Raw genomic sequence first — 27,454 nt, forward strand, 5'->3', positions numbered from 1 at the left:
CAAAGCACAATATTTTTTCTGAGAGCAAAATATAGGAAAGGTACGCCGAGATCACACAATAGTAAGCTAGAATTTAACTTCGGAACTGCCTGCGCCTTTCGGAATGATTACGCCCAGCAAATTGTGTACCGTTTTTTAAACAAACTACTTGACGCTCTTTTGCAAACATGTAGGTTTAGTAAAATAGTAGCAGTGGTTAAAAAGTATCGAGTTTGGGAAATATGCTGAGAACTCGATCTTTGTTATAGCAAAAGAAATCGATCTTTGCGTTTTCTTTGTTTTCATGATTGACAGCATTCAAAGGATAGCACTTGTTCTTCAAGATGTTTAGTCTAGGTTTTATAAGCGAAAACTCTTTCACAGCCTTCACAATGGCAACTGGTTTACCGCAGAAATGTAAACCCGTCAAGATCTCTAAAATGTGTTTGTATTGATTTCGTTCTATCAGTGCGTTCTTTCGCAATATCCTACGTTAGTCAGTGTCGCTCTTAATAATTTGTTAACGTTTTGTTTAGTGAGATTGGGTTATTGTAATTTCTCAGCCAATCATGGTGACAATTAAATCCCCAATGTCATCTCAGTTTTTATTTTGTTTTATTTTTGACAAATTTCATTTAATGGCAAAATAATTTATTTCACTGAGATATAATAATAATATTATTATCGAAATAAAGAAAGAAAATAAAGAAATATCCTTTGTTTGCCCTCGTTTTGTGTACAAACGACAAAGACATGTAAAGTAGGGCCAAGCAATTAGATATTGGAAGTAAATAATTTAATGAATCGCAACACGATTAAAAGCCGCAACTGGCAAGAGGCAAACCACTGTACTCGTGTTTTGTTTTGTTTTTAATGTTTTGTTTTTAACAGAAATGCTCAGTAATTCATTTCAATTGTAATAAACTGTTGATAAAAAAAAATGTTGCCAGTCCCAGCCTGTAAACCTATCACAAAAGATAAATAAACCAAGAAATTATTCCTGCTAACGAAGTGCAAATCAGCCGCCCTTCGAGAAGTGACCATATTAGCTAGACGGAGAAGAGAAGGAGGAACAGACGTTTTTCGCGAGTGGAAGTCGTAGGGAATGAGCTAATTTCATGGGATAAAAGAAATGAGAGCTTTTCTTCTTGTACAAGCGCCATTTCCCTCCAACTACTAGGGTCATCTTAATTCATAGAAGGAAGAAACAACTCACCAAACCAGAGAGGATCTAAATGCGCCAATCAACACTGTTAAAAACCAACCAATCACAGCGAAGCATTGAGCTCCAGGTGAGGCGTAACCAGGCGACTTAGTCGAAACTCAAAAGCCTCGGCGCCGCTCTCAACCTAGATGAGACGTCATATTTTATTTCCGCGAGGACTGAAATAAAATTTATTTCCGCGAGGAAATTCTCGAGTGAAATTCAACTCGTTCTAACCAATCCCCGCTGCGCCGGTTGCAGCCGCGGTGGCTTAGTCAGAACCAGCGTATGTAAATTGTTTGTTTTTCTTGCAGCAGGTCAGTCAAATTTTTTTCATTTCCTGGTTGGGGCCAGAGTAGTTTAACAGATAGTACTGGTTCTTTTTTCGGTCTGTGGGTAACGAAAGCTGTTACTGAGTTCTACGGTCTTGAAATTAAACAGCCTTTCAATTAGAGCGGATGGATAAAGATTTCGACGAGCTTGTTTGTCTAGGTTATTGTATTCTTGCTCAGTAAAATAGCGTTCGTTTTGGACTTAGACGGGCTGATATGGAGCTGTGGCGACGTTTACTTTTACGTGCATAGGTTTGTCTCTGAATAACCCAGGGGTTATTTTTGAGTTCTAGAGTCTTGAAACTAAATTGCAAAAAGCTTGCCTTTGCGTTTGAACGGCTCAGTAAAGATTACGATAAGCGTTGGTCCAGGTCATTGTATTCCTACACAGTAAAATTGACGTTGCCGTTTCGTTTTTGTTTTTTCAGTCTAGTGCAAGATCATGGTGTTCGGTCGTTCTATTTTCCTGAACAGGACCGCGATCTTGCTGAAACAATTCCTAGCTGTCATAGCTCTTTAAAAGCGAGGAAACATGTTTCCAGAAACATATTTTTACTTTCTGCGTGATTCTTTGAAAATTCCTCGAGAATTGGAAGCGCTTGGTGTTATAATAGTCTATACTGACAAATATTCGCCAAATAAGCGAATCACTTTGTAGGAAAAGACATTTCGTCGCAAGAATGTAACTCTGTAATGTTTAATAACCATTTAAGAGCGTTTCATCAGTTTTGCAAATCACAAGGTGAGGCTCAACGACTTTGAGACTTAAATACTTCCTGCGTTTCCCGAAAAAGCGTGTCCTCAACGGCATTCTATCTGACCAAAAATTTTGAGGACGAAACTCATTTTCGAAAATTGTGAATGGCCTGGAGGCTGTCTTCTTTTTAGGAAATATGAGAAACCGTTTCTAGTTCTGTACATTTAACCAGAAAATGCTGTTTCATTTTCTAATGAGAATGTTTTGAATTTCAAAATTAAATTGTAGGAAAGAGCCTCATGTTAGAGTTGATAACCACTGCACAATTGGACATTATAGCATGCGAGAAAAACATTCAGAAAGTGATACGTATAGGTCTCTTTGTAATTATTAGGAGTTGCCAAGAGATGACTCGATCTTCTCAGTTCCGAACGCTTCGGGAACCCAAGACTCCGAGGAGGAGAAGTTAAAGCGCCGTGACATATCAAGGCAAAGAAAACCTGGCTAAACTCAGACAACCTATTTATCACCGAAACTGCATGCACTCTCCCGGTAATTGCTCATTTAAAAAAAAAAGCATTTCCTTGTGAAAACATGTGCCTTGTACTCAGAAAAAATTAGTAAAAAGCCTGCAACATGCCAAGTTCGCCATGGATAGAGAGTTTAAAACTTAGTTCGTGAACGGCGGTGTCAATAACGCAGTAACATTGCAATCCTTGATCTTTCTACCTACCCGTGATATTCGTGAAGAAAATGGGCACTGTACTGTTTGAAAATCTGCAGAAAAGGAATACATGCAAATAAGCAGTCAGTTTTTCGATTGTAGTTTCAATTTTAGTTGAAGGAGAAAATTTGAAACGGGAAAGTTCTTAGCGTATCCTACAAGTTTTACTCTGGAAAACAGACTGTCTAAATTACAGTGAAAACGGCGATTAAAACCAGTTGTGGGTGCGGATGGCCAAAATTGTCGTCTTTCCATTGGTTTTTTGATGACATTTCTCGTTATTGTTTGGCTGCATTCAAATGGTGAAATGTGCTCTACTTATTAAACTTTTTGGGGTTTCTATTAGTTGTTGACAGTTCGACCTTTGCTCCCGCAGTGGATAAGCCAAACACTCTTTCATAGCCTTGATAATGACCATTGCTTTGTAAGAATTCAAAAGCCGACACGATCTTCAAAAGGCGCTTACATCTATTTCCTGATAACAGTTCTTTCTTTCCTGATATTCTGCGTTTGTCATAATTAAATTAACATTCGAAGTAACAGTAACAGTGTCGTTCTTTAAAAATTCTTAATGCTGTGATTAAAGAGATTGTTACCCCGGCAACAAATGTTTAGGTATTGTTATTTCTCAGGTAGACATAGGGCCGGTTTCGAGCTGTTTTAATACTAAAATAAATAACCTGCCTTCAAGCTGTGATCATCGGGGAGGCAAGGTATGATCGCATCTTAGAAAATAGAGGACAAACTAGATTTCCTCAACCAAGTTTTTGCGAAATGACAACTTACGATAATGAGGATAGTACATCATTGAACAACGCAACATGAGCCACAGTTACGAAGAAGCATTTGACAATTTTCCCGCTAAAATTTAATTAAAGCGGCGGCTGCACAAATACGGGTCACGTACTGCAATCTCGCGGTTGTCCACTTGTTTGCGCCCGAAAACATGTACCTTCGTGTGTCGCTTGTATTTTAAAACCAGTTTCAAAACCGTTGGCTTATGCACTGCAAACGGACGGCAACGCAAGCAAAGACATAAATCGGCAAAAAAACTGTGACTCCCACTGTAACTAATATGTCTAATATTTGGTCATACAGATCTTTTCCTCGCGATCCTTAGGAGGTTGTTTAACTTTACCTTCGTATGTTACGCGAACAATTACTAGTAGATATTTTTTATGGGTTATTTTATGGACAAAAACCTTGACGCATGCCTATAAAAAAACAAAGCACAATATTTTTTCTGAGAGCAAAATATAGGAAAGGTACGCCGAGATCACACAATAGTAAGCTAGAATTTAACTTCGGAACTGCCTGCGCCTTTCGGAATGATTACGCCCAGCAAATTTTGTGTACCGTTTTTGAACAAACTACCTAACGCTCTTTGGTAAATATGTAGGTTTAGTAAAATAGTAGCAGTGGTTAAAAAGTATCGAGTTTGGTAAATATGCTGAGAACTCGATCTTTGTTATGGCCAAAGAAATCGATCCTTGCCTTTTCTTGTTTTGGGTGATTGATATTATTGATAGGGTAACTCTTGTTCTTTGAGATTTCTAGTCTAGGTTTTATATGCGAAAACATTGTGACGATTAAAATCCCAATGTCATCTCAGTTTTTTGTTGTTTGTTTTTTTGGACAAATTTCATTTAATGGCAAAACAATTTATTTCAGATACTATCTAAATAAAGAAAGAAAATAAAGAAATATCCTTTGTTTGCCCTCGGTTTGTGTACAAACGAAAAAGACATGTAAAGTGGGATCGAGCAATTAGATATCGAGAGCAAATAATTTAATGAATCGTAACACGATTGAAAACACAACTGGCAAGAGGCAAACCACTCGTGTTTTGTTTTGTTTTTAACAGAAATGTTCAGTAATTCATTTCAATTGTAATGAACCGCTGATAAAAAAAAATGTTGCCAGTCCCTGTAAACCTATCACAAAAGATAAACAAACCAAGAAATTATTCCTCCTAGCGAAGTGCAAATCAGTCGCCCTTCGAGAAGTGACCATATTAGTGGGGGGGGGGGGGGGGGGGGGGAGGGACAGGCGGGTGAGAACCTCCCGCCTCCCGTACCCTGCTCTCCCGCTTCCCGTACCTATATCTCCCGCCTCCCGCCCTTTTGCGTGCTGCTCCCGTTCCCTGTAAATTGGCAGTCAAAACACATCCTAGTCATTTAGCTTCGCAATTCTTAAGCATTTCCTTTGTTTTTAAATAATTTAACAAGATTACCACTGCCATATGTTTATATTCAATGAAGTTTTGACCTACTTGTTTATCTTCTTTGAGTTTCACCATTTCAGTCCATTTCCATCGGCTCTTCAGATCTGTTTCTGAAATCCGTTTTCAGTGACGACAGTCTCAAAAGTTAATTCTAAGTTGTCTCGTGTTCTGATAAAGTATACGCATTTCCAGTAACCAGTCCGGCGTTTATTGGGATCAGACAATTAAATCATGGAAGTAGGTAGTCTCACCTTTTTGCAATTTGACAGCTTACGCGACACGTGCACTCATGCCGCTTGATATTTCGTGACTTATGACGTAACCACTGTAAACGGCTTTACTATTTCACCGGACGTAAGCCTGTTTTTCAGCCCAAGCGCAAATTTTCGTTTGCTTTTTTGCTCAGAAGTCTCAGAAGTGACTGAGAAGACGTTTAATGCAAGTCAAATGTATTTTGGGTTCTTGTTTTTGAAAGTATTCTAAGGCATTGTTGAATTAAAAAAATTAGCGTTTCGCATTTCTCTCCCGCTTCCCGCCCTCTTAGAACTCCCGCTTCCCGCCCTTTCCTCTCCCGCCTCCCGTACCCCTCCCGCCCCCTATTCTCCCGGGCTCCCGCCCCCCTGTCCCCCCCCCCGCCCCATATTAGCTAGACGGAGAAAAGAAGGAGGAACAGGCGTTTTTCGCGAGTGGAAGTCGTAGCGAATGAGCTAATTTCATGGGATAAAAGAAATGAGAACTTTTGTTCTTGTACAAGCGCCATTTCCCTCCAACCATTAGGTTCTTCTTAATTCATAGAAGGAAGAAACAACTCACCGAAACAGAGAGGATCCAAATGCGCTAATTACAGCTGTTAAAAACCAACCAATTACAGCGGTGAGGTGAGGTGAGGTGAGGCGTAACCAGGCGACTTCCTCGCCTGGCTGCAGTATGTAGTCGAAACTCAGTAGCCTCGATTTCCGCCGCTCTCAGCCTAGATGAGACGTCATATTTTACTTCCGCGAGAACTGAAATAAAATTTATTTGCGCGAAGAAATTCTCGAGTAAAATTCAACTCGCCCTCACCAATCTGCGCTGCGCCGGTTGCAGCCGCGGTGGCTTGGTCAGAACCAGCGTATCAAAAACAAACAATTTAAAATTGTTTGTTTTTCTTGCCGCAGATCAATAAAATTTTGGTGATTTTCTGGTTGGGGCCCGAGTAGTTTAACAGGCAGTACTGGTCTTTCATTCGGTCTGTGGATAACGAAAGCTGTTACTGAGTACTACGGTCTTGAAATTAAACAACCTTTCAGTTAGAGCGGATCGGTAAAGATTTCGACGAGCTTGTTTGTCTAGGTTATTGTATTCTTGCCTGGTAAAAGAGCGGTCGTTTTGGACTTAGACAGGCTGCTATGGAGCTGTGGCGACGTTGATTTTTACGTACATAGGTTTGACTCTGAATAACGCAGGGGTTATTTTTGAGTTTTAGAGTCTTGAAACTAAAAGAGCTTGCCTTTCTTGCAAAGAGCTTGCCTTTCCGTTTGAACGGCTCAGTAAAGATTACGACAGGCGTGCTGGCCTAAAGGTCATTGTATTCTTACCCAGTAAAATTGAGGTGCCAATTGACGGTGCCGTTTCGTTTTTGTTTTTCCGGTCGATTGCAAGATCATGGTGTTCGGCCGTTCTATTTTCTGTTCCTAAACAGGACCGCGATCGCGCTGAAACAATTCCTGGCTGGCATGGCTCTTTAAAGTGGTATGGTACCCTAAAATGGACGAAAAAGTTTGTTTAAATATGGTGAAGAAAGATCAATTGCGTGCTGTTGCACTCAAGAAGAGAAATTACATTTTGAAAGTTTTACTCAAAATGGTTGCTATGGAAACCAGCCACAGCCTTCTGAGGTAGTGATTTACAGTATTGACGCCAACACTTCCTGCTCTTTTACAAAACAAGATTTGACTGTCAAATAAGCATGTCGTGTAAGTTTCTGTAAACATTGTTTCCAGCGTCAATTTTTGTTTTCAAAAACAAAATATGTTTCTGCTACTCTGCAGAAACATTCTTTGTTCCCGTCCGGCATTGAACGTTTCGCGGTTTTGCCACGACCGGCAACATTCGTTACTTGGCAACCATCGCTCGCTCGTTCCCAGGTAAAAGCTAATCCGCAGTTGGGAACAAATGACTGGAAATAAGGCGTTCAATTTTTTTTTTTTTTTTTTTTTTTTTTCATGCAGTGTACATTTTAATCAGATTTAATTACAGAATAGAGAAGTCGAGTGAAAATAAAACAATATATCTTTAAATTACTGTATAAATCGGAACGTAACGTAATGTGAAAAAGCAGCAGGGAGAAGTCCAAGAACTGTGAACTGTACAGGTTTTTTAAAGAGAACAATGTCGGGCTTCTGGGTTTTACATTTTCAAAGTTCATGCATCAAGTTTAAGTGGAACAATACATTTCTTAATTTCGTATAAACCACACAGCTGCTTCAAAATAAATTTAACGTTTTGGACTACGGTTCACTGTCTGTTTTGGCTTGTCACGTATTGACAGACATGGTTCGAGTTATCGAGGGTAAAATTATAAAGAAAGTCACCTGAAGGGAAACGAAAATTGCTTCGAGTTAGCGGGAGGTTCGAGTTATCGAGGGTTCGAGTTACCTGGGGTAAAATTACAGTAAATATATGACGGAAACCCAGGGAAAATCGATTTTGGTTTCGAGTTAGCGGGAGGTTCGAGTTATCGAGGGTTCGAGTTACCTAGGGTAAAATTACAGTAAATATATGACGGAAATCCAGGGAAAATCGATTTTGGTTTCGAGTTAGCGCGAGGTTCGAGTTAGCGAGGGCTCGAGTTATCGGGTAAAGTCTGCATGCGAGCCAAGTGGCCCATCAGGCCGGAGCTTATCCCGGTTTCCATAGCATGAAGCGACTAGGAGTATTTCTACTCCCCCCTGGATGGGATGCTAGTCCATCGCAGGGTTACCCCCAGCATTAAGTTCGCCAGTAATCATTTATATACCTGGGTGGAGAGGGGCACTGTGAGAGTAAAGTGTCTTGCCCAAGAACACAACACAATGTCCCCGGCCAGGGCTCGAACCCGGACCGCTCGATCCGGAGACGAGCGCACTAACCATGAGGCCACCGCACCACCCACAGGAGTTATCGGGAGTCGACTGTATTTCTACGAGTATTGTGAGTCTGCTGACAAATCTTAAAAAAATTGGGTGTTTGGAAAAAAAAAAGATTACGTTGTGTGATAAGGATCGCTGAAGGTCTGTTGGTAGTTGTTTTACGACAGTTATGAAGATTGGTAGAGTTTGCTTTATTAGTAATCTGTTGTACATATATTTGGGCTTTTATATGAGCACAGCTGTTTGGCTGTTTGTAAATAGTTGCTCAACCTGTGACTTTTCACGTGCTGTTGAAACAACAAATCAAGCCGTTGCAACTAATTCAAAATTGCGACTGAAAAGTTTGATACTATCTGTCCCGTTAGGTTGAGCCAACCACCACTCTACAACAAGAGAAATTCAGTGTGAGTTGTGACTCGGTCAGCCAAAAGATTTTCACAACAAAGGTAAGAATTTTCTTTAGAAATCCTCTTTCAGTGAGAGAGTTTCCAACCTAACCATCCGTTAGGCTATGACTTCTATGGGCTAACGGGCTTAGTTACAAGCTAGAAATCAGCGAATTGACTCTAGTAATTTCAATTGTATTGCAGTACAATCTTGCCCTTGCCACGAATTGCCACATTAATTAAGATTAGCGCTTGTCTGGCTTTGTAGCTCAGTCCCTTGTGCGTTTGAATCCCAACCCTGCCAAAAGAATCAGCTTTCTTTCTTCTTGTGGTCTATTTTTTCTTCGCTGGGGCTAACGCGCAGGAAGACATTTACTGAAGATAATTTCACCTTCTATAGTATTGTTTCTGAGTGTATCAACAACGCGCGACAACTGAAGCCTCAGTTGTGCTGCGCTCGAAGAAATGCCTTACAGAATAAATAACGTTTTCAGGAGTGCTCAACGGGAAAAATTTTAAAATTGACTTGTTGTTGCTCGAAAGTATTAATTGACATCCAATAAGAGATAAATAGTTAATAATTAACAACCGCGGGAAAATAATATCCGCTCCGCACTGCCAGCTAGTAGAAGATAACTAAATGAAGTTGCCAGCCAGGAACCGTTTGGGGGATGCTTTTTCCCAGCCAGCACAACTTAAGAAACGCTGGTTTTCCCAGCAATTTTTACATTACTTTTTGCGCCAGCCAGGAAGAGTATAAATAACTTTTTTAATTCAATTTTAATTTAATTAATTGAGTTAATTAAATTAAAATTCCGTTGAATCTAATTAATTAATCAATTAATTAATTTGACTCAGTTATAATTAATCAATTAATTAATTATAATTACTTAATCAATTATGACTAAATTAACTAGTGAACATGAAAAAACAAAAATTTTACTTACCTCAAAAAGGAAACACTACAATTATCATTGAATGGCAGTAAGATTAGGACAGTTCTCCATCCATGCAATAATTCATCTAGCGGTAATTTATAGCCTTCCGCAAAACAATTGTCGCTGAATGTATCATAATTGAACTGTGTCCAAGGCCACAAAGACTACAAGAACTCATTGCTCCATTCAGCTGTTAATGAAAAATACAAAGTAGATTGCATTTTTTCTTCCAAATGTATACAGGCTTCAATGGAGATGTAGCATGCATAAAAAAAGAGTAAAATCCAATAGAATTAAATGTTTGTTGTAAAAAAATCTATAGAAACCATTTATTTTGCCATAAAATGAGCAATACCTAGAAAATGAAAACTTACGATAAACTAATTGCTTAACTGCCACTGCTGTTTAGGGTTGTCAGCGTTTTTAGGAAACCAATACCGCAACGGACCCAGGTTCAGACTGCCTTAGTTACCTTCTGAAACTGGCAGATAATTTCAAATGTACTATAGTGGATTTCATGCTCGGATCTGTTCAATACCTAGAGTTAGCTCTACTAATTTACAAATTGTAATTGAATTTTTCCTCTCAGTCCATAATGGGAGGAACAAGGGCTGGAAATGAACCTCGAGCTCACACATTCCAGTTTTTAAACTGCTCTGGTGTACCTGCCCCCTTCAAACTTAACGACATAACTTTTTGACAGCCCCCAGTATATCTTTAAGTATTGGTGGCACTTATGAGAAATCGTACCTGTTCCTCAGAATCTATAATCCAGACTGTATTAATAACCCCTTGCTAGCTACAAATACAAAAACTCAACATTGAGAAAAACCAGCAGACATTTTGAACTAGTTTTCATTCTCGGGCCAGAGCAATATTAATAGTTCATTCGTTTGCAAATTTTGAAAGAATTGTGAGAAAACAAAACTGCTCTGGTGCACCTGCCCCTTCAACCATAGTCCCAACTACAAGTGAATATGTGAAAGACCATATATCTTCTTATAATCCCAACTGTAGCTCCGAGTCAAGTGTTGGCGGCAATTGTGAGAAATCGTACCCAGAATCTATAATCCAAAACATCCTAATCCTCGTTAGCAGATGCACTAAAGAAAGTGCATTCTTGCCCAAACAGCGTCCCTCTAGGAAGCTACAACATCATCTAACGATCTATTTTTCTAACTGACCATATGCAAAAATGGCTACCAATGCCTTCTGTTGTCTGGTCACGTTTCTTATAACGTGATCACACTAAAAAACCAAATGGAACAAAATACTAAAAACGCTTTGGCGTTTTTTGGTTTAAAGGTTACAAAGTAGAGACTTATTTAACGGATTATAAGGGAATAAAACGACTCTGGCCTACATAGCCTCGTTTTCACTTTTTTGATAACGTATATGTAATTGTGATCTCCAATTAGAGAAGAAGATAGCCTTAAAACTCGACACAGTGATTTATTTTGTCCTAATCTTCAAGGTAAATAGTTTTAATTCCTTTAGGGAAGTGTTTCTTCTGGGCGACATACATTTAGGCTGCTATTTTTGCATTGGATATTTTCTACTGGAGGCTTTCGAGTTTCTGACAGAAAACTGAATCTTGTTACTGATTAATTATATCTGATTTTAACGCTACTAATTATTTAATATGCTTTACTAAACAAAACGTTTGCCAGGAAGGCACTATCTTGACCTCGAAGCCTGTAAACTGCATAATTCCAGTTTCCATTTGCATAACACTTCTTCTAACTGCTTATGTCAGATGCTCAACAACCATCACCACGTCCGACGCTAGCATTTCTACCAGAAATTAGTAATATGCAGCTGACCATATGTCTACTTATTTTCGTGAAACTGAGCTGTTAAAAAGAGCTTTCCTTAGAATCTTTTTGCGGTCCTTAACGTTATTATATGAGGTGAATTACCTACCTGAATTACCTGAATTGTTGACGCAAAATGGTCTCACAGTCAACTCTCTCTTTCAACCTGTGTAAAAAGGAAAGGAACAACATTTAGCATGCGCGCGTTGATCTTTATCTTGAAAAATGGTATTGACTTTTTTGACCTTCAAAAGGAAAAATTGACAGTTTTGTACCTTTATCTTTGAAATTGCCTAATAAAACTAAAAAAAAAACACTCTTTCCTTCATAAAAAAACTCGTGTCTAACTGTTAAAAAAACACCTCTATATGGACGCGAGTCCCTTCTTTTCCCTTTTCAAATTGCAGGAAAGCCTATATCATACCTGAAATGCAATTTGTTCAGCAAAACACCAACAAAGTACTCCACGTTCCACTCTAGAACCTGCGGAGAAACTTACATCATGTGAACACAATAAAATACAATCACGAAGAACAGTCGTAAATAATAACACTTCACGTAAATGGGTATAATTGTTTAAAATAACCTATATGTAACTGCACTTCTTCTAAGTAAAATCTTTGTAAACCCTTCAATGATTAGGAAACTTTCATAAATTAAAAAACACTCATACAGTTGAATAACAAACTACGATGTTCAAGGAACCTTCAGGAGAACCAAAGAGAGTTTTGAAGTATTTCTCTTAGTATAGGTAGTGAATTTCTTTTTTTTTTTCTGCAGTTTTCGAAAACCTTGTTACAGCATTCATCTAGTTAAATAAACTGTAGGAGTTTTGGAATCCCTTGCGAGATCACAAACACTTCTCTAATATAAGTTAAGATGTTCAAAAGAAGTTTTGGAATCCCTTGCGAGATCACAAACACTTTTCTAAAGTAAGTTAAGATGTTACGAAGTTTTGGAATCCCTTGCGAGATCACAAACACTTCTCTAAAATAAGTTAAGATGTTTAGAAGAAGTTTTGGAATCCCTTGCGAGATCACAAACACTTTTCTAAAGTAAGTAAAGATGTTACGAAGGTTTGGAATCCCTTGCGAGATCACAAACACTTCTCTAAAATAAGTTAAGATGTTTAGAAGAAGTTTTGGAATCCCTTGCGAGATCACAAACACTTTTCTAAAGTAAGTTAAGATGTTACGAAGTTTTGGAATCCCTTGCGAGATCACAAACACTTCTCTAAAATAAGTTAAGATGTTTAGAAGAAGTTTTGGAATCCCTTGCGAGATCACAAACACTTTTCTAAAGTAAGTAAAGATGTTACGAAGGTTTGGAATCCCTTGCGAGATCACAAACACTTCTCTAAAATAAGTTAAGATGTTTAGAAGAAGTTTTGGAATCCCTTGCGAGATCACAAACACTTTTCTAAAGTAAGTTAAGATGTTACGAAGTTTTGGAATCCCTTGCGAGATCACAAACACTTCTCTAAAATAAGTTAAGATGTTTAGAAGAAGTTTTGGAATCCCTTGCGAGATCACAAACACTTCTCTAAAATAAGTTAAGATGTTTAGAAGAAGTTTTGGAATCCCTTGCGAGATCACAAACACTTTTCTAAAGTAAGTTAAGATGTTACGAAGTTTTGGAATCCCTTGCGAGATCACAAACACTTCTCTAAAATAAGTTAAGATGTTTAGAAGAAGTTTTGGAATCCCTTGCGAGATCACAAACACTTTTCTAAAGTAAGTAAAGATGTTACGAAGTTTTGGAATCCCTTGCGAGATCACAAACACTTCTCTAAAATAAGTTAAGATGTTTAGAAGAAGTTTTGGAATCCCTTGCGAGATCACAAACACTTTTCTAAAGTAAGTTAAGATGTTACGAAGTTTTGGAATCCCTTGCGAGATCACAAACACTTCTCTAAAATAAGTTAAGATGTTTAGAAGAAGTTTTGGAATCCCTTGCGAGATCACAAACACTTTTCTAAAGTAAGTAAAGATGTTACGAAGTTTTGGAATCCCTTGTGAGATCACAAACACTTCTCTAAAATAAGTTAAGATGTTTAGAAGAAGTTTTGGAATCCCTTGCGAGATCACAAACACTTTTCTAAAGTAAGTTAAGATGTTACGAAGGTTTGGAATCCCTTGCGAGATCACAAACACTTCTCTAAAATAAGTTAAGATGTTTAGAAGAAGTTTTGGAATCCCTTGCGAGATCACAAACACTTCTCTAAAATAAGTAAAGATGTTACGAAGTTTTGGAATCCCTTGTGAGATCACAAACACTTCTCTAAAATAAGTTAAGATGTTTAGAAGAAGTTTTGGAATCCCTTGCGAGATCACAAACACTTTTCTAAAATAAGTTAAGATGTTACGAAGTTTTGGAATCCCTTGCGAGGTCACAAACACTTCTCTAAAATAAGTTAAGATGTTTAGAAGAAGTTTTGGAATCCCTTGCGAGATCACAAACACTTCTCTAAAATAAGTAAAGATGTTACGAAGTTTTGGAATCCCTTGTGAGATCACAAACACTTCTCTAAAGTAAGTTAAGATGTTTAGAAGAAGTTTTGGAATCCCTTGCGAGATCACAAACACTTTTCTAAAGTAAGTTAAGATGTTACGAAGTTTTGGAATCCCTTGTGAGATCACAAACACTTCTCTAAAGTAAGTTAAGATGTTTAGAAGAAGTTTTGGAATCCCTTGCGAGATCACAAACACTTCTCTAAAATAAGTTAAGATGTTTAGAAGAAGTTTTGGAATCCCTTGCGAGATCACAAACACTTCTCTAAAATAAGTAAAGATGTTACGAAGTTTTGGAATCCCTTGTGAGATCACAAACACTTCTCTAAAATAAGTTAAGATGTTTAGAAGAAGTTTTGGAATCCCTTGCGAGATCACAAACACTTTTCTAAAGTAAGTAAAGATGTTACGAAGGTTTGGAATCCCTTGCGAGATCACAAACACTTCTCTAAAATAAGTTAAGATGTTTAGAAGAAGTTTTGGAATCCCTTGCGAGATCACAAACACTTTTCTAAAGTAAGTTAAGATGTTACGAAGTTTTGGAATCCCTTGTGAGATCACAAACACTTCTCTAAAGTAAGTTAAGATGTTTAGAAGAAGTTTTGGAATCCCTTGCGAGATCACAAACACTTCTCTAAAATAAGTTAAGATGTTTAGAAGAAGTTTTGGAATTCATTGCAAGATCACAAACACTTTTCTAGAGTAGGTTAAGATGTTACGAAGTTTTGGAATCCCTTGTGAGATCACAAACACTTCTCTAAAGTGAGTTAAGATGTTTAGAAGAGGTTTTGGAATCCCTTGCGAGATCACAAACACTTTTCTAAAATATGTAAAGATGTTACGAAGGTTTGGAATCCCTAGCGAGATCACAAACACTTCTCTAAATTAAGGTAAGGTGTTCAGAAGAAGTTTTGGAATCCCTTGCGAGATCACAAACACTTTTCTAAAGTAAGTTAAGATGTTACGAAGTTTTGGAATCCCTTGCGAGATCACAAACACTTCTCTAAAATAAGTTAAGATGTTTAGAAGAAGTTTTGGAATCCCTTGCGAGATCACAAACACTTCTCTAAAATAAGTAAAGATGTTACGAAGTTTTGGAATCCCTTGTGAGATCACAAACACTTCTCTAAAATACGTTAAGATGTTTAGAAGAAGTTTTGGAATCCCTTGCGAGATCACAAACACTTTTCTAAAGTAAGTAAAGATGTTACGAAGTTTTGGAATCCCTTGCGAGATCACAAACACTTCTCTAAAATAAGTTAAGATGTTTAGAAGAAGTTTTGGAATCCCTTGCGAGATCACAAACACTTTTCTAAAGTAAGTTAAGATGTTACGAAGTTTTGGAATCCCTTGTGAGATCACAAACACTTCTCTAAAGTAAGTTAAGATGTTTAGAAGAAGTTTTGGAATCCCTTGCGAGATCACAAACACTTCTCTAAAATAAGTTAAGATGTTTAGAAGAAGTTTTGGAATTCATTGCAAGATCACAAACACTTTTCTAGAGTAGGTTAAGATGTTACGAAGTTTTGGAATCCCTTGTGAGATCACAAACACTTCTCTAAAGTGAGTTAAGATGTTTAGAAGAGGTTTTGGAATCCCTTGCGAGATCACAAACACTTTTCTAAAATATGTAAAGATGTTACGAAGGTTTGGAATCCCTAGCGAGATCACAAACACTTCTCTAAATTAAGGTAAGGTGTTCAGAAGACGTTTTGGAATCCCTTGCGAGATCACAAACACTTTTCTAAATTAAGTTAAGATGTTACGAAGTTTTGGAATCCCTTGTGAGATCACCATCACTTCTCTAAATTAAGTTAAGTTGTTCAGAAGAAGTTTGGACTCCCTTGCGAAATCGCAAACACTTCTCTAAATATTAAGTTAGGTTTACATGTTTCAAGCAAAATTTATCTCCATTAAGCTTACTTTATTGTATTTTGGCAGACAACACTTTTCTCCTAATTAGCTGACGTGTTTTCGCCAGTTTAGGAAAGTCTTTTGAGATCAAACACTTGTTCAAATGCCTCCGAATTTCTCGAAAAGACATCAGGATTCTGGGATAATTTGGGAAAATTACCAGCAGTCGTCTACAAGTAAAATAATCTTTTGGTGTTTCCAAACCTCCCTTCAGAGATAACAAATACTTTCGCGGCACAACCTTCCATGTGTTGGAGCCTCCAACGAGATCACTTAAAATTAGCTTACGATGAGCCGTTAAAGAGGTAACTTCATTTTTGTTGGGAGGCTCTGTCACGGGACACTTTCGGTTAGTGAGAAAGCGGTTAACTCACTTCCTGTATACCATTCAGCATGTGGTCTTTAAGCATTAAACAACCACTAAATAGTTCACAAACGTTTTTTCTCTAACGTTTTTTTCTCTATTAGTTAACAAAGATATGGTTAGAAGTAACTAGCTCATTAATTTTTGCAAACCCTTTTCCTCTTGCTGTGAGCTGTGAGCTCGGTAGCCAATGGTGTGCCTCTCATGTTTCCTTCAACACCGCGATTGTTCGAGGCGGCATCATTTCATGATTCCCTACAGAAACAAAGAATGCTCCAAAGAGGCCAGTTCAAACGGAGTCGCAAAATATGGAAAGCTAGAGTCTCTTTTTCTGTAAAGCCTTTTTTATAGAACATCACATTGAAATTACGTAAACGCATTGAGACTGATATTACGATCAAAACGTCTTTATTTTAAGGGCAATTAATAGCAAGTTTGATACTGATTGTGCTGCCTAACAAGAACAAAATGCTCTGTTATGAGGAGGAATTTTAAGTAGAGTGGAGCCGTCTGACTGTGCTATAGTTATGGGTCGCACTTGGGAAATCTTTGCCAGAATTTGTTTACTTTGCGGTGGAAATCTGTCATCGCGGGCCTTTGCCTAGAGCGACCGCAGGTTTTTCGCTTTGGCAAAAACTTTGCGAATCGGCAAAACATCAAAGACGCCGTAGTGCTTGGGTGGGGCAGGCAGATTTTCGAAAAGTCGAGCCAAACAATGGGAATCACAGCGGTAACTGTGAACGCTTGTCAGCGTAACATGAAAAACGAGGTTTTCAAGCTTTTTACGGCGAGAGCATGGAATACCCGCAGTATGCTCCCGTCTACAATGATATGACTGGAAGGGGAACGTAACCGAGCACTTCACATGCGAGCATTGCGCAGGAAAGCGCTCTACCGACCAGGTCCATGCAAGCAAGCACTTCACAAACGTCGTCATCTTCGCCTTCCCAATCGTCTCCTGATCCTGAACCCGTAGATACTGGAAAACGATCTTATGTAAGATGGTTAGATGACGAAGAAAAAATGCTATTCAACCTGTGAGCCGAGAATTTCGATCGCATCAATAGCAGTCAAGCCCGCAAAGCTTGGGATGACATTGCCAAGCAAATAAATTTGAAATTTGGTACTGACAATTATCTCCCACTAGTGCGACCCTCCGTTTCTGTCTAAAAGTTTTCCTTTCCCGTTGCGGTTTCAAATTTTTGTGGTTTTTTAGCCGGCAAAGATGAAAACTTTTCCCAAGTGGTCAAGGGCGTGGTTTCCGAACTTTCCGCTGTTATCTACATGTCGCTTAGCAGAGTTCGACACCTCTATCATTTGCTAATAATTTCTTTAGGCTCACTTCGGTGTTGCAAAATATGTTTTAAGCTCTCTAAATATTGGCTCTGGAGGGACAAAATTTGAAATGTTCCGTGAACATGTTACTTACGCCGGGCCTGGCTGAATGATTAAGTCGATTAGATCTGTTTGCCAGTACAGAAAATGTAGCTTCTTGACAGGTCTAATTACCTCATTGATTGATTTGTTGCAGGCTTAACACAAACGGCGGATAGGCACATCAAATATATAAGTCTACAGGCTACCCTGTCCCGCCCCGATCGCTTCACTCTCCGAATTATTCTGTTTCGCGCTCGCCAAATTTTTTTCTGTCCTCGCCGGGAGCCTTTTCGAAGGCTAAAAGTATTTTTTTTTCTTCATCTTAACTTCATCTTCATCTCAAGTCGACCCATATGTTTCATAAACATTTGCAAGACCACAGCACCTACCCTAATTCAAAATTTGGGCATTTTTTAGCGCCCTTCGTTCGTACTAGTATGAAAGTTAACCCGGTATTATGTTAATCAAACATGCTTCAGTTATTTCGTATTTAGGAAGGAGTGGCCTGAGAGAGTGTTTTTTCGAGGCAAGGTCATCATATCTGGTCATCGGTGGGCAACCATATTTTCGCGCCAATGTTAAATAAATTAAATTTCAACTCGTGCGTGTTGGCGGAACGAGAAGACTTCTCGCAGTTACACTTGTTCCGCTTCAAGAAAGAGTCGACTTATGGCAAGCCTAAAAAAATGAACTGTTATTCTGGCGTCACGCGCCGCTGAAGAAACTATGGCACACGCGATAAAATTTCGCTGCTTTGCATCGCGATACCGTTCTTTCGGTATTTGCGTCAAAATTGCACGAAAATACAAACGCCAAAAAATTGCATCGTTTGTAACCCTGGAAATCCAAGTTACCTTTTTCTTAAAACAAGCTTTGTGAATGTAGAAACAACGGAATGTTAAGCTACGTATAAAACCTTGTTTGTCTCCTTGCTTGGGACGCGTTCAAGCCGAACTCATACAAATAAAATATACATACGTATATTCGCGCGCGCTATTAAACTAAGAATAACCTGATTGGAAATCATAGAAATGAAGCACGAAAGTCGCTCACAGAATTCCACCCTTGAGACTTCAAGACGTAAATTTCGTAGCAAAACATCAGGGACACCCAAGGGAACGGTGGAATATCTTTTCGGAAGAAGTGTAAAATCAAAGGAAACAACAGCTCATAAGTTCAGATAATAAGATTTCGTTCTCTTAAAGTTTCTGCCACATTACCATTATTCTAAAAATTCCGAGCAAAACGAACTGTTCCATTTTCCATAAATATAGCAGTATCATAAATATAACAGTATCAATAGCCCAAAAACGATATAGCGAAAAACAAAACAACTACAATCCGCGACTTTTGCTTAAATGTCCTGGTCTGTCTGTCTGTCGATGTATGGTAAGCACACACTCGATGAAATGTTCGCGATATGATGAGAATACTTGTGCCTAGAATTTGATTTAAATTTAAATACTAAGTGTATATAAGCTTATTAGCTATACAAGTAAACATGTTACATCTAAAGTAGACGGCGCGCATAAGCATTTGTCAAAGACGATACTATTTCCGGTACTATTGGACGAAAGACATACAACAGCTCACAAGACTGAGATACCTCAGTAAATGGTCTTTAGCTGCGTTACACGAAACGATTCTGACGATTGCTGAAACAAAATTGTCAACATCTGAATAAGTAAATCAAGAATTTTCGACATGTGTTAAACAACAAAGAAGATCTGGTTGTCTAAACGGAAAGCACACCAAGAAGATAATGCTCGGGGATAATGCACATAAAATTAATTGTTATCCAACCTGGTCAGAACAATAACGGCAAATACAGAATAGTAGAGTAGGTCTGAAACTACACAGCTAACAGACAAGAGAAGGTACAGGAAACTTACCTTGTTGAAATAAAATCAACTCTCTTATTAAGAAACCGTTCCCGACTCTGTAGAGCGCTGTAGCCAAAAGCTTTGGCTGGGACGTGACCGCGCCTGCAATAGCAACGTTTACGCTTTCAAAGTCGACAGCTCAGCTGTCACACAGGGGTCATATAATTGCTGTGTAATATGACGCAGCGCATGCCTGGATAGACGAATCCTAAGTGATCATATCACTAGGCGGCACCCTGAGTCCATTCTTCGCGCGAAATGCCTTCGGTTGATGAGTGCATGCTAATTTCCCGGGGCTAATTTTCCAGAGTGGCGGCTGTTAATGGAGCTAGTCTACCAGGGAAAACCTCACATTAAAATTTACCAGCTAGATTCATGCCAAAAATGCGCATTTTCCAGCTAGGATAAGCTTCCGAGTATAAACCAGTAAGCAAGCAATTGTTTTGAAGCGGGCTTCCCAGCAAGTTCCATGCCAAAGCTTAAGAATCCCAGCCAGCGTACTAAGCCCTGCGGAGCGGATATTTTGTATATCGGCTCCGGTGAGCACTCCTGATGGAGCCTTTGATTTATAGTCGTTATCCGACAATACTAGTTAGAACACACAGGTACATGTATGTAGTACCCTTAGTGCTCCTACTAGGGATATAGGACAAGGCTTAAGCTAGCATTAGATAAAAATATAGTAAATAGTAGACATGATGATAGATGCGAATGCAGCTATAACACTACTGGAAAAACACCTGAAAAAATTTTCAGGCTTTGAACAGGATTCAAACCCACGACCCTCTCGATACTGGTGCAATGCTCTCCCAACTAAGCTATCAAAGCCACATGAGAGCGGTTGTGTGTTGGTTGGCCCTTTATGTTCATTGGACGTAATACTTGGCTCAAGTATGTAAATTCCATAGTAATAGATGTCCAACAATAGCAATTAAATGTAGACATGATGATAGATATGATTGCAGCCATAACACTACTGGAAAAAGATCTGAAAAAATTTGAAAAAATTGACCTGTTAAAAATACTGATTACTCTCTTCACAGTTCCAATTGACTCTACAAAAGGAATCAAGATGTTATATGTATTTGTGGACATCAAATTGGACGCCAGCCATTTTAATTTGTAGACACAGTCAGGTACAACTTTGAAGCTGGGACATCATTGGCGATAGTGAGCACGATACAATTTGTGGCAACTCTTCAGGTATGTCAACTGTTAGATTTGATTGTATGAATCGGTTGTTTAACATTTTAGAAAATTGGTGGCCATGAATTCCCTTCTGGCATTTTGGAATAAAAATCAATAAAAATATCTATACCCTACCCATGAAGGGTTATTGAGTTTGAAGCCCCCACCCTCCCCTCCCAGCCCCTTACTCAGAAGATCACTGTCCTCTTGGCCTCCCTCTTCCAATCTCCTGTTAATGGTACTTGTGTGGATATTTTCTAGAGCCACGCATTCAGCACCTTTTAAATTCCATTTTCCCATTTGAGTGCAAAACTACATGCTCCTTCATACAGAATTTAAGTTATGCTTAACTAGGTATAATCTTCCTTTTGTGTTCATCATGCAGGCCGTGTATGAAGATTTGTGTAAAGACTACAAGGTGGAGATTCCACAGTGTAAGCCCTTGTCCCCTGGAGAGATTCTTGACTGTACAGCTCCTAGAATAAAACACAAAGATGCTTCCATGTAAGATAGTGAGGCTCAGAATCTTCATATTTCTGGCTTGAAATTCAAAGGGCTGTGCAAGTTACACTGTAAGCCTTATTAGCATTTATTAACTGAAATACAAATTTTATAGTACAGTTTACAGCTGTACAGTCAAACTCATATCCACTCATTTGCCTAGAATAAGCAACATTCCAAGATTGTCTCAAGTGACTTGCAGGGGTTTCACTTAACGATTTCAGCAGGAAGGCTATTTTATCTGAACTCCTTTATAAAAAAACTTTCCTCTAGATGGTCAAACCAGTTGGAATAGGCAAAATCGTCCTCATAGCCAGTCGATTTTCCCGATGTCCGGCCCTTAATGAAAACCCTGCCCTGTACTCCTAAAGGTGTTTTGCATTCTTCAATGTAATTACACGTAGCAATGATTGTGAGACTCCCCAAATTACCTTCAAATGCAGTTCTTTACATTTTGTAGTAGTTTTAACATTTATTGCAGATTAAGAATTTTAAGAAAACGACAAAACGTTTGAGTTTATATAACATGTTTCGACAGAAACTTCTGTCATCCTCAGCTGACCCAAGTGCATGTTCCATTTCCTTGTACCACACTGATGAACGTTTTATGCATGACCCGAGAAACGTTGCCAATTGCTGTCAGTGCTACAAATAGACATACCAAGCAAGTCACGTTCAACCTGTTAAAAATGTGTTAAAAAAAGAAAAAAAGAACTGTACAATGTTCAAACCTTCACTCTAGAAGCAATAATTATTTACCTCCCATGATAGTGAGACAGCTCTCTGGTTTTCCAGTTAGGACAACGTACATTACACTGACATTACTTGCCAAAAAGTTTAATTTCGAGCAAAGCAAGTGTCCGAAAACTTTCAAGCGTCTGAAATATTAACAGTACAATGTAAAACTTTGAAGTAGTTCCAAAGTGCCAAGTTTCCTTTATGCCGGGATTTATGGAGTGAACTCTAGTTGAGACACGACTTGACATACGCAACGGCTTGATAGAATTTGTTTTATTTTCTTGTTGGTTTATCTGTAAAACCTTGACAGTGCAGTAAAAGTAACATCTTTTGATGTTGTTTCAGTCTAATTCGTGTTTTGTATGGCTATCCGTAAATTTACGGTAGCTATGTTTCAGCAAAGTGTCCTAAATTTTTGTCTGAAATTTGTCCGAAATGAGATAAAAAGTGTATGGAAATAAAACGTCCAACATGTTTTGCAAGTAATGTAGATAATACATTTTCCCAAGCTTTGTAAACTGCTAATTTCTATTTTCTGTGGCCTGCTGACCCAGATTTTAGATTATTGAAGCCATTGACCAGTATTCTTCATTGTTTTAGTTATCTTGGAGATGGAAGGTTTCATCTGGAAGCTGTAATGATTGCTAACCCGTCTATACCAGCGTACAGGTACGAAACTTAAAAAGAATCAAGGGGTAGTGTCATGCCACATCTGATTGCTCCAGATGGCAGTTCTTTAAAAAAAAAAAAAGAATTCAAGATAAATTATTCTAACTCATATCTTCAAGTTAAAAGTACAAGAGGCAGAATTTCTTCAATTTGCCATTTCCACATCCCCCATAATACGCCTTGTTTGCCCCCCAAAATTCTCCATAACCTTTGTTTCCCGTTTCTCCTGGGTATTACAGTCATCCCAAGAGAAACTGAAGACAATGCTTATGCAAAATTTTTGGGGGGCAAACTAGGTGTATTATGGGGGATGTGGAATTGGCGAATAAACAAATGAACAAAAATGACTCTTAAAATAGTCAGTAGCTTAGCAGTGTGTGGTTGTTAACAAAGTGATGGCCGCTCCTTTGCGTTTTCGAAGTGTCTGTGAAGAGGATTTAGATAAATTTTTGAACGACTAATATATATTTATACTAAAACAGATTATTCGCTCTCGATTTCTATGCAAGATGGAAATCCCGAGCTCATAATGTAATTGTTAAGTATAGACGTGTACTGTTCAATCGCTAGGGAAGTCTGGCCTGTAATTACTGTATATTGCAAAGAATTGGTTGGGAGGGAGGGGGGATGGGGAGGGGAAGGGGAAGGGGAAGGGTGAGGTGGGAGGGGGGGTTGCGGGACTAGCATCCTATCAAGTAACAATAACAATACTCCTGCAATGGTCTATCCATGCTACAGACTGAAAAAGGAATGACGAAGAGCCCAAGGCTTGTTTGGCTTGTCAACAGAACGTTTTGTCATTTACAGGGTTGCCAGAGGTTAGGAAATGGCCAGGGAAAAATAAAATTCTTCAAGGTCAGGGAAAAATCTGGGAATTTTATTCTGAGTCAGGAAAAAATTGACATTTTGAAGAAAAGTCAGGGGAAATTGAAATATCTTAACACGGCTGACTTAATACCATTGAAGGCTGGAAGGAACATTTGGTATCACTGTGATCTCAATGATATTTTTCCTAAAAGAAGGAAGAAAATTTGTTGAAAACTCATCCGTCTTAATGAACGAGTAGAAATTAGGGCGGCTCTACGTTCATGCTAGAAGCCGCTACTATATCTGACATTTTGTGTTGATCAGGGAAATTTTAATATTTTTATCAGGGAAAAGTCAGGGAATTTTGAAAAGTGACGTTTGTGGGAAGCATGCATTCATCATTGCATGATAATATTTATTCCCGTTTCACAGGTACTGTTGCAGCCGCATTTAATTGTTATTTTTTCCGTTTGTGCGTGCATTCTTTCGTGATCATCGCATTCTTTTCGTTTATCTCGCTTTCACGTTATCGATGTTCTGTTAGGTTTTTTCGCATAATTTTGCTTTGTTTCAGTCCCCTTTTGTATGCGTCTTTCTAGTTTATTTGTGCATTTTCTTCGCGACGCTACCGTCATCTCGTCTCGTTTACCTCCCTGCCGTTTTCCTTTTTTTTTACGTGTACCTTAGCTTCCTAGTCATACAACGTTTGTAAGTATCGTCTACCTTCGGCTCGTTATTTCTGTTTCTTTTATTGTATTCGTCTATAACTTGTAATTTATTTTGTTTGTAGCAACCGCTCCCTTTTCATCGCTTCTGTTCGCACTCGTTAAATTGTACATTTCGACTTAGCGGTTAAAGGCCAAGTAGCGTGTTGGACGTTGACTACAATAGGTACGATCCATACAGTAAAGTATTTTCCAGAGAATATTACGATATTGAAACCATGTTTAAAGCTAGAAAAGAAGCCATAAGTACCGCATCAAAGGCCAGGAAATTTGGACTTATTCTCAGCACATTAGGGAGACAAGGGAGTCCAAAGGTGTTAGAGGTACAATAGCGACCAGCAGTTTCTTTATTTCGGCGGCATATCAGGCGAGTATTTTCGAGCCCTGGTTCGTATTTTGGCGACACGCAGTCGAGCCAAAATACTCATGGCGAGACCAAACGAGCCTGAGCGTGCCGAAAAGGTACGATTAGTTATTACCGTACCCAAATTTTCGGTCAAGGGAGCATGATATCGTAGCCGTATCAGGTCAGTGACTTGATATTGCAGGATATCAGGACAGTAGACACGGCTTGTTATTGGGTAATTGCGAATTTGGGTACGGTAAAAAATTAAATTGCATCGTAGTCTAGTAGCTACAACCTCTGGGCGTATTGCTCTCCTACTTCAACTGAACTAAAGTATTTTTAACAGAAAATGTGCGGTTTTGTTTCTAGAAAAGTACGTATTTCAAATGAACGCGCGTATGTTTAATTCGTATTGGATGGGGAAATCTTCAGAAATAAAGCACATTAAGGGGAATGAAATGGCAATGTTTCTCCGTAAAGGAATTTAATGTGAAACTGAATGGCAAAAAGGAAGTGCTTTTTGTGATAAAAACAGAGACAGGGTCAGAGCGCTTGTTGTGGAGGTATTAAGGAGCCTACAAGAATGAATATTAACTTCTTGACTTTTTAACGTTTGAAACCCTCAAAAAGAGATTGCATTTTTAACTAAATTCTTTATTATACGATTGTCATTTTCAGAATTTGGAACGGAGGTTTATCAAGGCAGGACTTGAGTATGTGATTGTGTTGATGTCTGAAATTTTCCCGGATAAACTTCGTTTGTTCGAAGATGTTGATGCGTAAGTTTCTTTTAGTGTTGAATTGTCGAATTATTTCTCTACATAGAGGACAGTTGTTATTGATTCTTGCACTAGCCACAGTCGTAACAGAGATGAAGGTAATAGAGGACTATTTTTTTCAGTCAGGAACACAATTGTAGTTTTCGGCGAATCTTCGTCGAGGTAGCCGAAGATTTTCCGATTCTTGTTTTCCATTTGGACAATAGCGCGAGTACTCGAACGATTTTACGTCGACTTAACGTCATAAGGTGAAGTTCGTAACTAGGCAACACTTTGATGCAAACCCCGTCGGGAGTACTCAAGGGAACACAAGATAGAGAGGTGCTAATGTGTGTTTTGAGCCAGACAGCGAAACACTTCATTCGCCTATTCCTTCAGTTACAGTGCAGGTGCATTAGGCAAAGGTAGCTTTTCTGTTACTCTGTCCCACCCCTGCCATTTCCTAAATTACACAGCTCCTTCCCTGTGAAGTTACTTCTTTGCCGCTTAAATGTTTGTCGGTAGAATAGCTTTTCACAGAGCTGTTGCGCAATCATTTCGTATCCATTTATCAAAATTTCCTCGTGTTTATCACATTTTTTGTTCAGTTCACACTCTAACGGTTTCCTGACTCTTTGTTGAAACCAACCCGAGCAAACTGTAGAACCGAACAGTGCAACCTGTTCTACTCATGAAAATAGTTATGGCTACTTAGCAGCTCAGGCACGGTATCCAGGTTATTTTGGCTATGTACAAAATTACCTTTAAATTGAAGAAAAACTGAAAAAAGTAGTTTACTAAGATAGAAAAACACCAAAGAGATAATAATAAACCATAAAGGAACAGGGATGGTTAAGGATGGAGACGATTAACACGGATTGCAAACGACGAACTTTTCAGGATGTGCAAACCGTGACGTAGCTCCTTAAGATAATCAAGCCATCGTTACTTAATGGAACTAATCTTCCATCTTATCATTTTAACAGATGGGTACAGGTGGCATGTCCACGACTGTCCATCGATTGGGGTTACGCTTTTCCTAAACCTCTCCTGTCACCTTACGAGGTAAATCAACCGTTTGTTTTTTTAATTACTTTGCTCTCCGATTTTATAAGTTCAACTTACGATTAACGTCTCGTTACCAGCAATTACATTTTCGTAGCCCATCACTCACTGCCACTATGGGCACACCTTGACAGTAAGACCCAAGTAGGTGACTGGACGAGCAGTCGCCATCTTGGATTGCAGTTCATGTCTTAAGCTTGTTTCTGAGAAGCGCGTGACAGAAGGTGACGTGACGTTAATATGTTTATTGATTTTTCTTACTGACCAATCCAAATGTAAGTAGTAGGAAAAACTGTTATGTCGGCCGCTTGGGAAGATGACGACACTGGCGATCTTAGTGGTTGACTGACAGAGGTTCTTGTTCGCAGTCTGCTTCCATCAACAACTAGACAATTTACCTAGATCAAAGCTCACCTTGTGGTACGCATTGTGCTGCTACGAACTAACGAAGGCTCAATGTTGACTTAACTAATCTGATTGGAATTTCACAAGTTGACGGTTTGAGTGTTTCGATGGAAAAAAATTGGGAAAATCAGGCAGAGAATTCCCGTTTTTCAGGCGATGAAAGTGAAAATAAATTCTGCAGAGAATGAAAATACATTGTGGAAATGCATTGTACGTGTACTCGCAAATTCTCAGAAGGAAATCTCTAGCAATCTGTATTAAGGAGTACCCGCTCTGACTAAGAGTTTTATGTCGACCCAACAGGCGTCAGTTGTACTTGAAGAGATTGAATGGCAACGGGATTATCCAATGGATTTCTACGCAAACGTCAGCTTGGGTCCGTGGACCGTGAATAATGAAAATAACAGACAGGTGTCTATAAGTAGGAGGAGAAAGAACTTACACACTGAAAAACTATCCTCAGAAAATATACACTCAAACATGGATAACAAAGATGGCTGTGGCGGACAAAGCACCGAATGTTGTGGAAAATGCCATCAAGAGAACCTACATAAGTTGAACAAGGTTGATGTGAGTTAACAAGAACGCACGCAGAATGATTCGAACGACAGAAGACAGCATTCCAAATAGCAGAGATCTAACTCGCGTCCAAGTTGCGACATAAAAGGGCTGTTGAAATATTTAAACGGAATAATATCTCGTCCGTAATTCTACAATTATACAAGCTGCTACCAGCGTATTGTAAAATATACCGTGAAAAAAGAGTCAAAATGGCAATGGCTAAACGAACGTTCAC

The 27,454-nt window shown here is 38.7% G+C and overlaps 2 protein-coding genes and 1 long non-coding RNA gene across 7 annotated transcripts; 2 read left to right on the forward strand and 1 right to left on the reverse strand.

The window, feature by feature from the left end:
* Positions 1-5,795: 5,795 nt before the first annotated feature.
* LOC145463097 (uncharacterized) lies at positions 5,796-19,555 on the reverse strand. Of its 5 annotated transcripts, XR_014041284.1 has the most exons (5): positions 19,466-19,555; positions 19,180-19,228; positions 16,349-16,451; positions 11,833-11,891; positions 5,796-11,574 (listed from the first exon to the last, which is right to left on the reverse strand). It is a non-coding gene; the product is annotated as an uncharacterized LOC145463097 (long non-coding RNA). The 5 variants fall into 5 exon arrangements; XR_014041286.1 differs by lacking the exon at positions 16,349-16,451; XR_014041285.1 differs by lacking the exons at positions 19,180-19,228; positions 19,466-19,555 and having other exon boundaries at positions 5,796-9,784; positions 11,527-11,574; positions 16,349-19,129.
* An 844-nt stretch (positions 19,556-20,399) lies between these two features.
* LOC145463095 (2-(3-amino-3-carboxypropyl)histidine synthase subunit 1-like) lies at positions 20,400-22,565 on the forward strand. Its single transcript, XM_081446807.1, is given in 4 exon segments — positions 20,400-20,570; positions 20,573-20,659; positions 21,030-21,148; positions 22,484-22,565. Coding segments are annotated over 4 exon segments (459 nt in total).
* A 1,737-nt stretch (positions 22,566-24,302) lies between these two features.
* LOC145462261 (2-(3-amino-3-carboxypropyl)histidine synthase subunit 1-like) lies at positions 24,303-27,237 on the forward strand. Its single transcript, XM_081445764.1, has 4 exons — positions 24,303-24,407; positions 25,109-25,209; positions 26,175-26,253; positions 26,962-27,237. Exons 1-4 carry the CDS (start codon positions 24,303-24,305, stop codon positions 27,235-27,237), a joined length of 561 nt encoding a protein of 186 aa, XP_081301890.1.
* The last annotated feature ends 217 nt before the right edge of the window (positions 27,238-27,454 follow it).

The sequence above is a fragment of the Orbicella franksi genome, chromosome 12, assembly GCF_964199315.1.
Source record: "Orbicella franksi chromosome 12, jaOrbFran1.1, whole genome shotgun sequence".
NCBI classification, from domain to species: domain Eukaryota; kingdom Metazoa; phylum Cnidaria; class Anthozoa; order Scleractinia; family Merulinidae; genus Orbicella; species Orbicella franksi.